The sequence below is a fragment of the Anomaloglossus baeobatrachus genome, chromosome 2, assembly GCF_048569485.1.
Source record: "Anomaloglossus baeobatrachus isolate aAnoBae1 chromosome 2, aAnoBae1.hap1, whole genome shotgun sequence".
Classification (NCBI taxonomy): domain Eukaryota; kingdom Metazoa; phylum Chordata; class Amphibia; order Anura; family Aromobatidae; genus Anomaloglossus; species Anomaloglossus baeobatrachus.
The window spans coordinates 492,580,705-492,596,121 of NC_134354.1; the positions used below are offsets into that span (position 1 = coordinate 492,580,705).

The 15,417-nt window shown below is 41.8% G+C and overlaps 1 protein-coding gene across 1 annotated transcript in view; it reads left to right on the plus strand.

The window, feature by feature from the left end:
• The window catches only part of LOC142291732 (sodium/hydrogen exchanger 2-like), a 149,390-nt gene that overhangs the window by 24,604 nt on the left and 109,369 nt on the right, over positions 1-15,417 (plus strand). Inside the window, exon 2 of the mRNA XM_075336481.1 lies at positions 4,466-4,929. Within this exon, the coding sequence (XP_075192596.1) occupies positions 4,466-4,929 (464 nt within the window). The remainder of the gene's footprint in view (positions 1-4,465; positions 4,930-15,417) is intronic.

Sequence of the window (15,417 nt, forward strand, 5' to 3'; positions counted from 1 at the left end):
TCAAGGAGGGCAGCAAAGAAGCCACTTCTCTCCAGAAAAAACATCAGGGACCGATTGATATTCTGCAAAAGGTACAGAGAGTGGACTGCTGAGGACTGGGGTAAAGTCATTTTCTCAGATGAATCCCCTTTTCGATTGTTTGGAACATCTGGAAAACAGCTTATTAGGAGAAGAAGAGGTGAGTGCTACCTCCAGTCTTGTCTCATGCCAACTGTTAAGCATCCTGAAACGATTCATGTGTGGGGTTGCTTCTCAGCCAAGGGAATCGGCTCACTCACAGTCTTGCCTAAAAACACAGCCATGAATAAAGAATGGTATCAGAATGTCCTCCAAGAGCAACTTCTCCCAACTGTCCAAGAGCAGTTTGGCACCCAACAATGCCTTTTCCAGCATGATGGAGCACCTTGCCATAAAGCAAAGGTGATCACTAAATGGCTATGGAACAAAACATAGAGATTTTGGGTCCATGGCCTGGAAACTCCCCAGATCTTAATCCCATTGAGAACTTGTGGGCAATCATCAAGAGATGGGTAGACAAACAAAAACCAACAAATTCTGGCAAAATGCAAGCATTGCTTATGCAAGAATGGACAGCTATCAGTCAGGATTTGGTCCAGAAGTTGATTGAGAGCATGCCAGGGAGAATTGCAAAGGTCCTGAAGAAGAAGGGTCAACACTGCAAATATTGACTTGCTGCATTAGCTCATTCTAACTGTCAATATAACCTTTTGGTACTCATAATATGATTGCAATTATATTTCTGTATGTGATGTAAACATAAGACAAACACAATTAAAAACCAGAGGGCAACAGATCATATGAAAAAATAATTTTGGTGTCATTCTCAAAACGTTTGGCCATGACTGTATACTATAATACAAGAACTGTATTACATTATATAGTAAAAATCACAATCTCTTATGGACGATTTTGCGAAATCTTGCTCTGTCACTGCGAGAGTGGCCGAGGAACATTTTGGGATTTTGCTGTGCATGGCATGATCCCATAGGGAGTTTTGGCACCCTTTTGAAGTGATGTAAAAATATCATCATTTCAGGCTGGCCACTGTTTTATGAAATGAAAAGAGTAAGCCTAGATTGGTGATAGGTACTCTTCTCAGTAAATATATATGTTTATGTGGCATAGTGTGTTAATATAGTCACCTACTGTCTCCTTCTCCGGTATAAAGAGCCATTCTGCTGTTCTTTATGGTAACACCACTGCTTCTCAGATATTCTGGCTCACTCCATGTTCAACGCGTGAGCCGGATGAAATTTACAATGAAAGCCTATGGATCCTTATTCTGACGCTCTATAGGCTTATGCTATGTGCGCACGTTGCATTTTTTTCCATGGCAATGCTGCGTTTTGAACTGCAGCGTTACTGCAATGCATAACACTGTAAAAGCCACTTCTGGATCACAGTTCCCTCTATCTCCTACTGCCACCTGCTTTCACAGTCAGATTGGCAACCCATTCTCTTAAAAATGGCTTCTGTAGAGGCATAAGATGCACTGTGGAAAATCGCAACACCTCCCCTGCCTGTTCTGTGCAGCAAGATGGATGCAGCACCACCATCAAAATTATCAGTACTGGTCCATTCCATACCAATGGAAAGACAGAGGAGACGTGGTTCAGACTTTCCATAATGCTCTCCATGCCACTGTTACATCCATTCTGAAAAAGACTAGAACGGGCCACCAAACTGACACCAGAAGGCAAAAACAACAGGGTGTGGGGCAACAGTTATAGTGATTATACATGGTAAATGGACCACTCCCTCTTGGTAGCTGTCTTCAATGAACATTGTTGGGGTTAAATTTATATTAACATGATTGCCACATGGCTGCTAAATGTGCTAGATATTAGAAAAGGGATAAAGTAGATAAGAAAGTGATGTCCTAGCTTCTTCCTCAGCGCTTATTCTGATGGATTATGAAGCCTAACAAGAATTGACCCTGTTGCATGATACCATGGATAGGTTTTCAGATGACTCTGCTCCTTTGTAATGACATGTTAATGAGGGAACATTTCTTCCCGATCATGCATTAACACGTTCAGTTTTCCATTGGGTGCAGATAATTGTATCCCATGTATGGTGGACATAGTTAAGTGGGGTAAAGGTAATAATCTAAGTGGGGTTAAAGGTTAATCATGGCTTTTTATTCAGTTACAAAGGTTGTACAAACTATATTATATTTTAATACAGATGAGTTGTGACTTAGTAGACTCATGTTCCTTCAACCAGTTTAGCATGGTTGGTAACATGACATTAAAAAAACAGCTCATATAAAAGGGTAATTCCTTTAGAATATCCCCCCATCTAGTTTATCAGCAGCAAAGCTGATCACTGTGGTCCCCCTGCAGAAATCATAGACTCAGCCAAGTTGTCTGCACTTACACATGTCCCCTTTAGCATCAATGTATTATTTCATGGCACTCATTAGATTCCGTGGTGACCATGAAATACAATGCATGGCCTGCCAAGTCGTCCAGCAGGAGGACTACTGTTTTCAAATGTTTTCTGTTCTGGGTAATAGATAGGGTTTCAAAGTTAGGCACACTCCTCTAAGAAATTAATACACCCCTGAGGATATTTGTATAGACGTTCTGCTGCAATTCCCTTAAAAAAACCATTAGGTAATGCCATTGGAAGTGTGTTCTCCTTTTAACCTTAGTTTAAGGCTGTGCTCACACGTTGCGTTACCAATCCATTTTTTTGGCTGGATTTTTCAAAAACATGGAAAAGACGTGGTGATTTTAACGCATTTTCAGAACATATCAAGTGGAAGCGGAATAAAATGCTTTTTCAATGGCAAATGTGAAACCTTTTTACCTTAGGAAATTCCTCGTTCTGCATCTATCATGTTTGGATAGAAAAATCAATCTTGCTGATGTGGAACATTTATTAAGGTTGAAAAGACCTTTTGTACAAAAATTATTTAGATAGTAGCGTCTTCTCACTCAGAAGGTTGGGTGCTCGAAAAAACGAGGTCAACAGTAACTAGAATAATTTTGGCACACCATCAAAAAATTATAAGAGTCCAGAAATAGTTTTTTGTAAAGTCCACTCTTTATTTTCAAGCAAATCGTGCAAGGGTGAAGAAAATTAATTTTTTACAGAAGTCCAGAAACCAACGGAAATAACCCACGGAAGGCAGACACAAGCTTCTACCATACCCTGTGGACACTCTGTTACTTTTAGATGAGCGTTATGCACATCCTAGATTCCTGAGCCATATATATAGGATTTAGCATATGGGCATCCTCAACATAGTTCGGCCTGGATCCTGATATCTTTTGGACTTTACATTAGAACACATCTTGACATACTGCCTCAGATTTTGAAACAAGTATGAGAGAGAATAATGTATAGATCATATGAAGCATATATCCAGATTCACACAGAGTGAATTACACCATCTGTACCATAGGGGCCTGACATGCATCCAATATTGAGCCGCCTATACAGTACTCCATCTTGATTGATGCAACTTGATACCTCTGCAGCAAGCCCGTCTCTGTGGAGCCCACCCAAGTGCCATTTCTCTCTTCTTAGTAGACACCGTTCACGCAGGCCTTCCAGATATATACATCGATAAAGGCCATAAAAGGCTGAAACGTTGGTTTCTGGACACCTGTAAAAAAATATTTCCCCCCCCCCCCCATTGCACGATTTGCTTGAAAATAAAGAGTGGACTTTCATTACAAAAAATTATTTCTGATCTCTTATAATTTTTTGATGGTGTGCCGAAAATTACTCTAGTTATTGTACAAAAATTAGGCAGCCATACCATTATTTCTATCCTAAAGGAGGTCATTTATGAGCCTGTCCCCTATTGTAACTTCATGGCTTCAAACATAATACACATATTTAAAGTGGAGTGTGATTTCTCCTCCGATCCTCGCAAATGAAAAGGCACAGTGAGCCGCACCTTTGCATAAAATACATAAAAGATATGTCTATAAAATGTGTAATGACTGGAAGTTTCTGCCATCAAGTTAATGCCAAAGGTGAATTTCATTAGTGAGTTTCAGAATATTCACTCTATGTCAATGTTGACGCCAGAAGCCTTGTCGTACAAGGAGAAATCCTTACAGTATTTTAGAAGAGTACCTTCCATGCAGTTACACTAGCATATGGGTGCATAGTAATGTGGTGTGATACTGCTGTATGACACCTAAATTACAGTTAATTGTCATCTGGTTGCTTCCAGAATTGACAATTCAGTACTGAGCTCCAGTAGTCCATGCCGTAAAACCATCTAGTCTGAATTTCTGTAATGGGGTTGTTAATTTACAAAGGCTGCACTTTCTCAATGCAGGCCACACATGGCCAGTAGTGATGGTTTCCAGCACATTATGACCACCTCTCTACCTAATGAGCAAAGCTTATGGAGTTTGATATTGCTTCTATTTTAAGACCACTACATTTCGTTATTGTTTTTTTTCATCTTTTTATACAGGCTTCCATCTCTACCACCGGCTGCATACCATAGTACCAGAGAGCTGCCTACTTATCCTGGTTGGACTTCTCCTTGGTGGGATTATATTTGCTGTTAATGAAAAGTCTCCTCCTGCCATGAAAACGGATGTCTTTTTCCTGTATCTACTACCTCCAATTGTACTAGATGCCGGGTATTTCCTCCCCACCCGCCCCTTCTTTGACAACGTGGGCACAATATTTTTGTATGCCGTGGTGGGCACACTTTGGAATGCGTTTGGAATTGGTTTATCCTTATTTGGGATTTGTCAGATTGAAGCATTCGGGCTATTAAACATCTCTTTATTACAATGCCTATTGTTTGGCAGCCTAATTTCAGCTGTAGACCCAGTGGCCGTTCTAGCAGTGTTTGAAAATATCCAAGTTAATGAACAATTATACATTTTAGTATTTGGGGAATCCTTACTGAATGATGCTGTTACAGTGGTGAGTATCTGAGCTAAGATTTTCATATATAGGTGTATGAATTTATAATATATATGCTGTCTTATGGTGTTTATTATTTCTGTTTTTATTGAGTTGTTATCTGATACTGCTTCTCAATTTCCAAAGTCTACAGTCATGCATGCAATTTTTTAAGCTAGACAAGGGAGTATCAATAAAGATATAAAAGTAGAAAGCCTCATTCACACATCAGTTTTTTTCCTATAAAAGAAAAACGGACCAAGTTTTATGAGAGATTTGAGTCCTGTCCAATTTTTTTCTCATGGACCCTTAAGCGGGCTTTGCACGCTACAATATCGTTAATGAATTATCGTCGGGGTCACAGTGTTTGTGACGCACATCCGGCGTCATTAACAATATCGCAGTGTGTGACACTTAGAAGCGACCTTAAACGATCGCAAAAGCGGTCAAAATCGTTTGCCGTGGAGAGGTTGTCCTGAAACAAAAAATCGTTTTCTGTTTATTAGCGATGTTGTTTGTCATTCCTGCAGCACCACACATCGCTGTGTGTGACACCGCAGGAGCGACGAATATCTCCTTACCTGCCTCCACCGGCAATGCGGAAGAAAGGAGGTGGGCGGGATGTTACGTCCTGCTCATCTCCGCCTCTCTGCTTCTGTTATACGCCTGCTGTGTGACGTCACTGTGATGCCGCACGAACCGCCCCCTTAGAAAGGAGGCGGTTTTCTGGCCAGAGCAACGTCACAGGGCAGGTAAGTCCTTGTGACGGGTGTAAGCGAGGTTGTGCGGCACGGGCAGCGATTTGCCCGTGTCGCACAACCGACGGGGGTGGGTACGATCGCTTGCAATCTCGCTAGCGAGATCGCAGTGTGTAAAGCCCGCTTTAGAGTACGTGTCCACAATCAGCGTCAACTGCGTTTTGGACGCAGCATGTTTTCCCTGGGTCCAAAACACTGGGCTGTACAGCAGAAGCATAGTGGATGGGATTTATAGAAATCCATTGCCCACTGTGCTTCTTTTTCCCAGCGTAAACTGACATGCATCGGGACTTTCAGAGCCACAGCATGTCAATTTATGCTTGCGAAAATGCGAGTGTTCTTGGTGGGAGAACACATTGAAAATCCGCTGCGCCTAAAACCATGATCATGCGCATGGATGCTGTATTCTTCTGCGAAGAACAATCACATCTCCACAAGAGAAGACACTGTGCGTCTAGAGCGCAGCATACCTGGATTGTGGGGACATACCCTTAAGCCCACTTTACACGTTGCAATTAGTTGTACAATCGCATTTGCGATGTGACACGCCCAGGTCGCATACGGGATCTTATGAGATTGCACGTTGGTCGTTCATTTGCTGTCACACGAGCGTTAGTAGTCTATGTTAAATTGGTCAATTTTATGTGCGATCCTTTAGATCATGTGTTCTGTGACGTATGCATTGGACACCCTTTTTTTTTTATTTATTGACTTGCCAAGCGTGTGTACTGTGTAGGGATGCGTTTTTACTATGTCATCTGCCGTTCAGCTCTGCTACATGGCCGCTAACAGCAGACACAGACAGCCATGTAGCAGAGCTGAATGGCAGATGACAGCAGACACAGACAGAGCCGCACTGTCAGAATGAACTCGGGTGAACTTCACCCGACTTCATTGTCATGCTGCGGCTCTGTCTGTGTCGCGCCCTGATTAGCGGTCACCAGTGAAGGACTCACCGGTGACCGCTAATCTCCTAAGTGACTGAAGTTAGCAGCCCTCTCTCATACTCACCAATCCCCGATCCCCGGCGCTGCACGGCGTTCACACTGCTCCGGCGGCTTTTACTGTTTTGAAAAAGCCGGCCGCCCATTAAACAATCTCGTATTCCCTGCTTTCCCCGCCCACCGGCGCCTATGATTGGTTACAGTGAGACACGCCCCCACTCTGAGTGACAGGTGTCACACTGCACCCAATCACAGCAGCCGGTGGGCGTGTCTATACTGTGTAGTGAAATAAATAATTAAATAATTAAAAAAAACGGCGTGCGGTCCCCCCCAATTTTAATACCAGCCAGATAAAGCCATACGGCTGAAGGCTGGTATTCTCAGGATGGGGAGCTCCACGTTATGGGGAGCCCCCCAGCCTAACAATATCAGCCAACAGCCGCCCAGAATTGCCGCATACATTATATGCGACAGTTCTGTGACTGTACCCGGCTCTTCCCGATTTACCCTGGTGCATTGGCAAATCGGGGTAATAAGGAGTTATTGGCAGCCCATAGCTGCCAATAAGTCCTAGATTAATCATGTCAGGCGTCTATGAGACACCCTCCATGATTAATCTGTAAATTACAGTAAATAAACACACACACACCAGAAAAAATCCTTTATTAGAAATAAAAAACACACACATATACCCTGGTTCACCACTTTAATCAGCCCCAAAAAGCCCTCCATGTCCGGCGTAATCCAGGATGCTCCAGCGTCGCTTCCAGCGCTGCTGCATGGAGGTGACCGGAGCTGCAGCAGACACAGCCGCTCCGGTCACCTTCACACAGCTAATGAACACAGCCGAGCGATCAGCTGCTGTCACTGAGGTTACCCGCTGTCACTGGATCCAGCGGTGGCCGCGAGTAACCTCAGTGACAGCTCAGCGGATCGCGCTACTCACCGCCGCTCCTATCACCTCCACGCAGCGCGATCAGCTGAGCTGTCAGTGAGATTACCCGCGGCCACCGCTGGATCCAGTGACAGCGGGTAACCTCAGTGACAGCAGCTGATCGCGCGGCTGTCTTCATTACCTGCGTGGAGGTGACCGGAGCGGCGGTGTATTCTGCAGCTCCGGTCACCTCCATGCAGCAGCGCTGGAAGCGACGCTGGAGCATCCTGGATTACGCCGGACATGGAGGGCTTTTTGGGGATGATTAAAGTGGTGAACCAGGGTATATGTTTGTGTTTTTTATTTCTAATAAAGGATTTTTTCTGGTGTGTGTGTGTTTATTTACTGTAATTTACAGATTAATCATGGAGGGTGTCTCATAGACGCCTGACATGATTAATCTAGGACTTATTGGCAGCTATGGGCTGCCAATAACTCCTTATTACCCCGATTTGCCAACGCACCAGGGTAAATCGGGAAGAGCCGGGTACAGTCCCAGAACTGTCGCATCTAATGTATGCGGCAATTCTGGACGGCTGTTGGCTGATATTGTTAGGCTGGGGGGCTCCCCATAACGTGGAGCTCCCCATCCTGAGAATACCAGCCTTCAGCCGTATGGCTTTATCTGGCTGGTATTAAAATTGGGGGGGACCGCACGCCGTTTTTTTTAATTATTTAATTATTTATTTCACTACACAGTATAGACACGCCCACCGGCTGCTGTGATTGGGTGCAGTGTGACACCTGTCACTCAGAGTGGGGGCGTGTCTCACTGTAACCAATCATAGGCGCCGGTGGGCGGGGAAAGCAGGGAATACGAGATTGTTTAATGGGCGGCCGGCTTTTTCAAAACAGTAAAAGCCGCCGGAGCAGTGTGAATGCAGTGCAGCGCCGGGGATCGGGGATCGGTGAGTATATGAGAGAGGGGGATAGACTGACATGGACAGAGAGTGAGGGACAGAGATAGTGACGGACTGACAGAGATTAGTGAATGACAGACATTGTGAGGCGCTTCAGAACGCAGCTTTTCAGCTGCGCTCTGAAGCAGACCTTTTATAAGCTGCGGTGCAGAGCGCACATCTGCGCACATAGCATCAGACACCAAAATCGTATGAGGGATGTCACACGTTACAATTCACTAGGTTCGTGCAACAAAACGCTCAATTCTAGAGAATGATACGATGTGTTTGCGATCAACGGTTTTGCGTTCAATCCTGATCGCACATAGCTGTCACACGCAGATACCTCACAAACGATGCCGGATGTGCGTCACTTACAACTTGACCCCAACGACAGATTGTGAGATATATTGAAGCGTGTGTAGCAGGCTTTAGACATGCATTGACGATTTTTATCAAACCTTCGGATCAAGGTCGAACATGTCTCTGTAAAAAAATCACAAATGTGATCAGCCCCACAGACCAGGGGTGAGCAATTAATTGTCCCGAGGGCCACATGAGAGACCGTGACTGGTGTGGAAGACCGAACAAATAGGCTTAAGTTAATTTTGCTCAATATTTTAATTATGTTAATTATATTTTTATTTTACATTGATACTAATTGTATCACTTAATATTGAAGCTTAGTATGAGCTCCCACACAGTCCCTCAATATCATTTGAGTCCTAAAATAGTGTCTTTATACACATACACTTATATACACTTATATATACATGACCCCAACATAGCCCAGTAGATACAGAATGAGACCCTAGATAGCCCTCAATATAGTATGAGCCTGCAAATAGCCTCCTATATACAGTATTAACCCTTATATAGAGTATGAGCCCCCACATAGACCTCCTTTATACAGTAAGCGCCCTCGCATAGCCTCCTTATACACAGTATGAGCTCCCACATTGCCACAGTATATAAAGTATGGCTTCTTTATGCATACTGTGAATCCCTATGTACAGTATGAGTACCATAATAATCTCCTTATGCACAGCATGAGCCCCTAAATAAAGTATGAACCCCAAATAGTCTCCTTATATACAGTATGAGCCCCCCAAATAGTCTCCTTGTATAAAGTACGGACCCTCAAATAGCCTCCTATATACATTATGAGCCCCCACATTGCCTCTATACATAGTGTGAGACCCTACATAGCCCTTATATGTTCAGCCATTCATCTCACATAGAATAATAAAAAATATACCACATACTCACCTTCCCTTGTTTCCTCAGCAATGCTCTGTGCTCCAGTCTCCAGTGCAATGACAACAGACGCAATGACTGAGACTGCTGTCTCAGTCGCACAGTGATTGGTGGAAGACGAAGCTCCATCTTACACCAAGGTGTTTTCCGCTATCTGTATCCTCAGGATGCAGATAGCAGTGATATCGGGATGCAGGTAGCAGAAGGCACGGTGCGGCCCGCGGGCCACTGGTTTCAGCTTTTTTGCTGTCTAGGTCCACAAGCCAGACTGGAGTAGCCAGAGAGCTGCATGTGCCACATGAGCTGCACTTAGCCCACCCCTGCAATAAACTATCCCAGGTACGAGTGCTATTTGTGAAAACAGTGAATAACACTCATATGAGAAAATTACAATTCAGTTCCGAAAAAGTTAGTATACGTCGATATGAATGATCTAATAGAGAGATCTAAGTCCCATCTTACCCCAAAGGTAGAAAGTAGGATAAGAATGTCCATGTTGAAAGTTAGGGTTTTGAATTGTAGGGGAATGAGTTGAAAAGTTACAGTGTAATGCCAACAATTGTCTGGTCTTCTGGTATGCTTGCCAGATTGACATTAACAAACTATTCATTTGGTAGGTATTAGGCAGCTGGAGAAATGGCAGGTGAAGTGCCGATGTAAGAGACATATGACAAAATAGAATAATCTGTGAATTTAGACATAAAATGCAGCCAGTCTGCAATCACTCTGGGGAGAGAGGCCAGATTATATAGTCCTTATGTTGGGCACCTTATGCAACTATTTATTTAGTTTAGGTTGAGCTAACGTATAAAAAGGTATTCGGGCACACCCCCCTCCCAAACACCCCAAAGAAAGGACTCATGCAAATAATAGAATTGTTTTCCATTTTTTGGCTTAAGATATATGTGTATGGAATAGAGTAGGAAAAGCCATTTGGGAAATTCCACCATTTTAAGCTAATTTTCCCTTCCTAAATAAGAAATTGTATAATGGCCCCATATCCTTTGGGTGGATTCTAGTGACTGAGCTAATTGATTAATATTAGGTGAAAATAACTGTAAGGGAGATCTAGTGATTGTGACCCCTAAATAGGTAAGATAGTTTGTTTTCCAAGTTATTGGAATATTTATTGACCAAGTGCTTGATTTGGACTTTTTGAGGAGGATAGCCTCAGACGTATCCATGTTCAAAGGGTATCCAGTCAAAGCTCCCACCCCATTATGATCATTTAGCAGATTCGTTGATGAAGGTTTGGGGTTTGAAATCATCAGTATGATGTCATCCATGAAAGCTGCAATCCGAAATTCTCCCTCACCCATTTTAAGACCTTGAAAACTTGAGGTGAGTTCAAGATGGTAGAGTAATGGGTCGAGGGCTTAATTAAATAAACGAGGCGATAGGAGGCAGGCCTGGGCGAGTTCCTCTAAAGATATCTAAATATTGATCATTAATGCCATCAACTGTTATCCGGGTCACCACCTCCTGTTGAGTGAGTATTTGTTATTTTTATATTTTGATAGACCGGACATTTATGGATGTGGTGTTATCAAATCTATTTATTTATTTATTTATTTTGAATTCCTATAATTTTAATGGGGGGAATGGGAGAGGTTAAATTTAAAGATTAATTTTTTTTTAGTCTTTAGAGGCTTTTTATATGTTTAAAAACTTATTGTACATTGTTTACCTTATTTTTAATCACCTTAGGTGTGCTTGAACCTGCAATTGTTTGATTGTACACTAAGGGGTTAAACTGGATGGGAAACTATTCCAGAATGTCAATTCTTTCAGTGTTTTTACAGCTTTGTTTTTACCCATTCCAATGGATGGGAAAAAAACGCAAGTAAAAATTGTGGCAAAAAGTATTTTAAGCCGCACTTGTACTGACAGAGACATGTTTTTGGTGCAGGAATGTCTGCAGCATATAGTTAATGTGTGCACATACCCTTATATTATTTATTCCTAGAGAACAGTAGACAACCAGTGTATGATTATTTATTAGGAGCAATTTCATTTGTTAAATTCTTTTCCTTATGTGCCAAAAGTGGTTGGGTGGTGGCACATGAATATTACACCTCATCCATTTGGCCATATACACACAGCTGGTACAATAGTATTGTTGGGTTCACTATGTGCGAATATAATCCCCTGAAGAGAAAGAGGAGGAAATGAATGTAAATAGTAAGAATCTGCAGCAGGTTGTTAGGCACATTGGATACCTGGCTATTTGGATTACAGTAGTCTTGTTTGTTTCAGTGCTATCTTGTCTCATTTACCATGAATGAATCGTCAGCCAAAAGTAGAACTGCCACTCACATTCTTGTTGATTTTTCTTAGAAAACGTTGTGTATAGTACATATTTTTTCCAGAATATTTGACAGATATATTTAGTCCACACAATCTGTAAGTAATGACATCAGCCTCTGTTTTATGACCCTTATAATGAAATTCCTCAATGAAATTAAATTGGATAAAGCAGGAGAAGAAGAGGTTAAATCTGCGCTGCCATGTGTAATGAAGGAAGAGTCCAGGAATGACCAGTAATGTGATTTTATTATTCTATGCATTTCGGAGTCTTGCGCCTTCTTCAGGACAAAAATTCATTGATGTACGTTTTATCCTGAAGAAGGAGCAATACTCCGAGATGCATAGAATAATAAAATTACATTATTGATCAATCCTGGATTCTTCCTTCCTTACATATGGCAGTTCGGAATTTACCCCTTTCTTCTCCTGCTTTATCCAATCTGATTATCCACGGGGTCTGCAGCAGCCATCATACAGCTATATACCCTTCATTGTAACTGTGACTCTCACAACTACCCCAGGTGATCAATTCTCTGAATTATCCATCCCAATCCCCCCCGGATAAGACCCTATGTTGCGCCTTTTTGTCTCTCCAGCATCTATTACTGCGCTACATTAAAATTGGAACACCAAGAAGAAAAAGTTGTGTAACTACTGAAATCATAGGATTGATAGACATGTTCATTATATGGAAATGATGAAAAAAATGTAAACAAAATTATGAAAGCATCTTGATTTATTCAGTATCGATACACATGGAGTCACACACCTTGGCATGCTATCAATGAGGTTAACTTGCTAATAGTTGTCTGAGCAATATTCTGCCTTGCTGGAAAGCAGCTCCTTTTGTAATTGCTGACCACTAATATCCAGGATCTTGGGAGACAAGTTCAGAGATCCTGGAGGCCTTGATACGGTAGCTTGTTTAGGCGAAGTGGCCTGCTAAGAGCAGCACGAGGAATAGGTGGCCTTATGCTCTCACATTGAAAACAGCTCCTGCGACCCTTTGGAGTAATAGCCATACCATTGATTTTATCACAAAATTAATGTAACACTGAGCTGTTAGTGTACTGGGAATGAACACTGGAGATGTCCAGCTACCATACATTATGCCACCCAACATGATAATCTCATTGTGACGTGTTTTTTTTTGTGATGAGCTTTTCATTGTGTTGCCCTCATGATTTCATCAGATTTGAAGAATGGTGCATAGTGATTCATTCTGTATTGTAGGTGAAATTAATGTCACATAACAATCCTAAATGTGTGACACAGTGTCTACTAAAACCATCCAAAGAGGTGACATTGGACTGGACTATGAACCAGATGTCCATCTATAGTTGTTCTATTGACCTCATTCCACAGCTCTCAAAGGCCATCATGGTAAAAAACAAGAGGGCAATGGGGGCTGGAATGGAGGTCTATCCTCTTTATTGATGAGTTCCACTTTTGTCTTGAATGCAATGCTGAAGATTGGTCTGTAGACTACTTGGTCCTTCACAAAGGAATGTGAAAGTGTCACAGGAGCTCAACATGACAATGCCAGGTCTCATGTTGCTTGTGCTACTTTTAGCAGACTGTGATTGTGACATAAACATGCTACAATGGATGACAGTGTCTCTAGAATTGTCTACCATTCAGCACATCGGGGATGTGACTGCTTCTAAATTCTCATTGTGAAAAATTAGCAATATGCAGAATGAAATACTGTACTTAAAAAAAATTTCAACTTGACTTGTCTTCGAAACGGCCTCTAGCCATTTAACTATCTGCCAATGCTCCACCAGTCCACTCAGTCTGCTGGACTGGATGCTCACTAACTAACTGCTGAATCTGAAATTACCAGTCTTTCCTTAGGCCTCATGACAGCCAAAATCTCAACATATATTGGCCTCTGTACTTTGTGCGGGTGAATAGGTGCCTGCAACTGATCTTGCAACATCAAGTTTAAAGGGAATATATCAGGAGGATTTCACATCCCAAACTATTTATACATGCATGTAACTATTTAAAAGACAAGTCCACCAATACTTTCACATCAACAGTCTTTTACTCAGTCACTCAGAAATCAGCATTTGAACTGATATGCAAATGAGACCGGAGAACTATTTGTAGATCTGAAGCCTCTGTCACTCAAGCTTTGTTTCCTTCACAGCTCAAGCTCTGTTCCCTTCCCAATGCCGCCTTCTTCTGCTTGACTGACTCCTCCTTTGCCTGAAGTCATACAACATAAAGGCTGTCATTCAAGCAGGAGGAGATGGACTGAGAAGGGAACAGAGCTGGGGTGACAGAAGCTTCAGATCTACAAATTTCTCTTCAGCCTAATTGCATAGCAATTCAAACACTAATTTCTCAGTAATGGAGGAACAGACTGGCCATGTAAAGGTATGGCTGGACTTGTGTTTGAAGGAGCTACTTGCACATATAAATAGTTTCTGGTGTTAATTCAAGCTGACAGATTTCCTTTTAAATCTTCCGGTCAATATGCAGACCTAATTTAGTAGCACTGTTCAGAGTTCAGCACCCTGCACCATTCAGCACACTGTGTGTCTCCACTGTTCCAGGCTTTCCAGTCAGGGCCACACATTGCATGTTCTCAGTAGCACTGTCCTCACTACTCCCAACTATCATCTTGGCACTTATCGGTCTCCTCTCTCCATCTGAGCATTGAGACCTCATCATTACTCATCAGCACAGCCTGTAAACACACATTTGAATTATACATGGTTTTATTGAAACCCTCATTTATACATTAGACATAAGACAGACACAAAAAGGCAGAAAAACACAGAGGGTAGATATTGAACAACATAATTAATACTAAAATTTTGTCACACAAGGAAATATAGAACGTGGTGTTCAATGGTGTCAATGCACCACGGAATTCCCCATACAGATAAATGGAAAAGGCTATACAAACAAACGTATATACCCCTAGTACAAAATATATGATGATGAAAGTTTATTAATGAATAGATATAAAACAAGATAAAAAGCAATGAAAGTAGTGCGATATGCACCACAAACGGCATGGCAAGGGACAATAGACAAAATATCTCAAAAAGAGTGCTATGTACTCTAATAAATTAATTTATATGTAATACCAGGGCAAGTATATAATATTATACAGGACCAATGGTTACAATATATGAGATATAAATCAAATATAGTACACACCCATTAAATACCCGTATATCAAGGATAATAAAGTGACAAATGCACTAACTACAAAAGGTGACGTATGCACAAAATACAGAAAAATGCACTTATAATAATAAATAGCCTTAGTACAAAAATATTTATCTCAATATAAGATAAATATGATATAATGTATAGAAAAAATTGTATATAAAAATTAGCCCCAAAATTGGGCATGTATAAAGGCTAGATAAAGTGCAAGTTTAAACAAA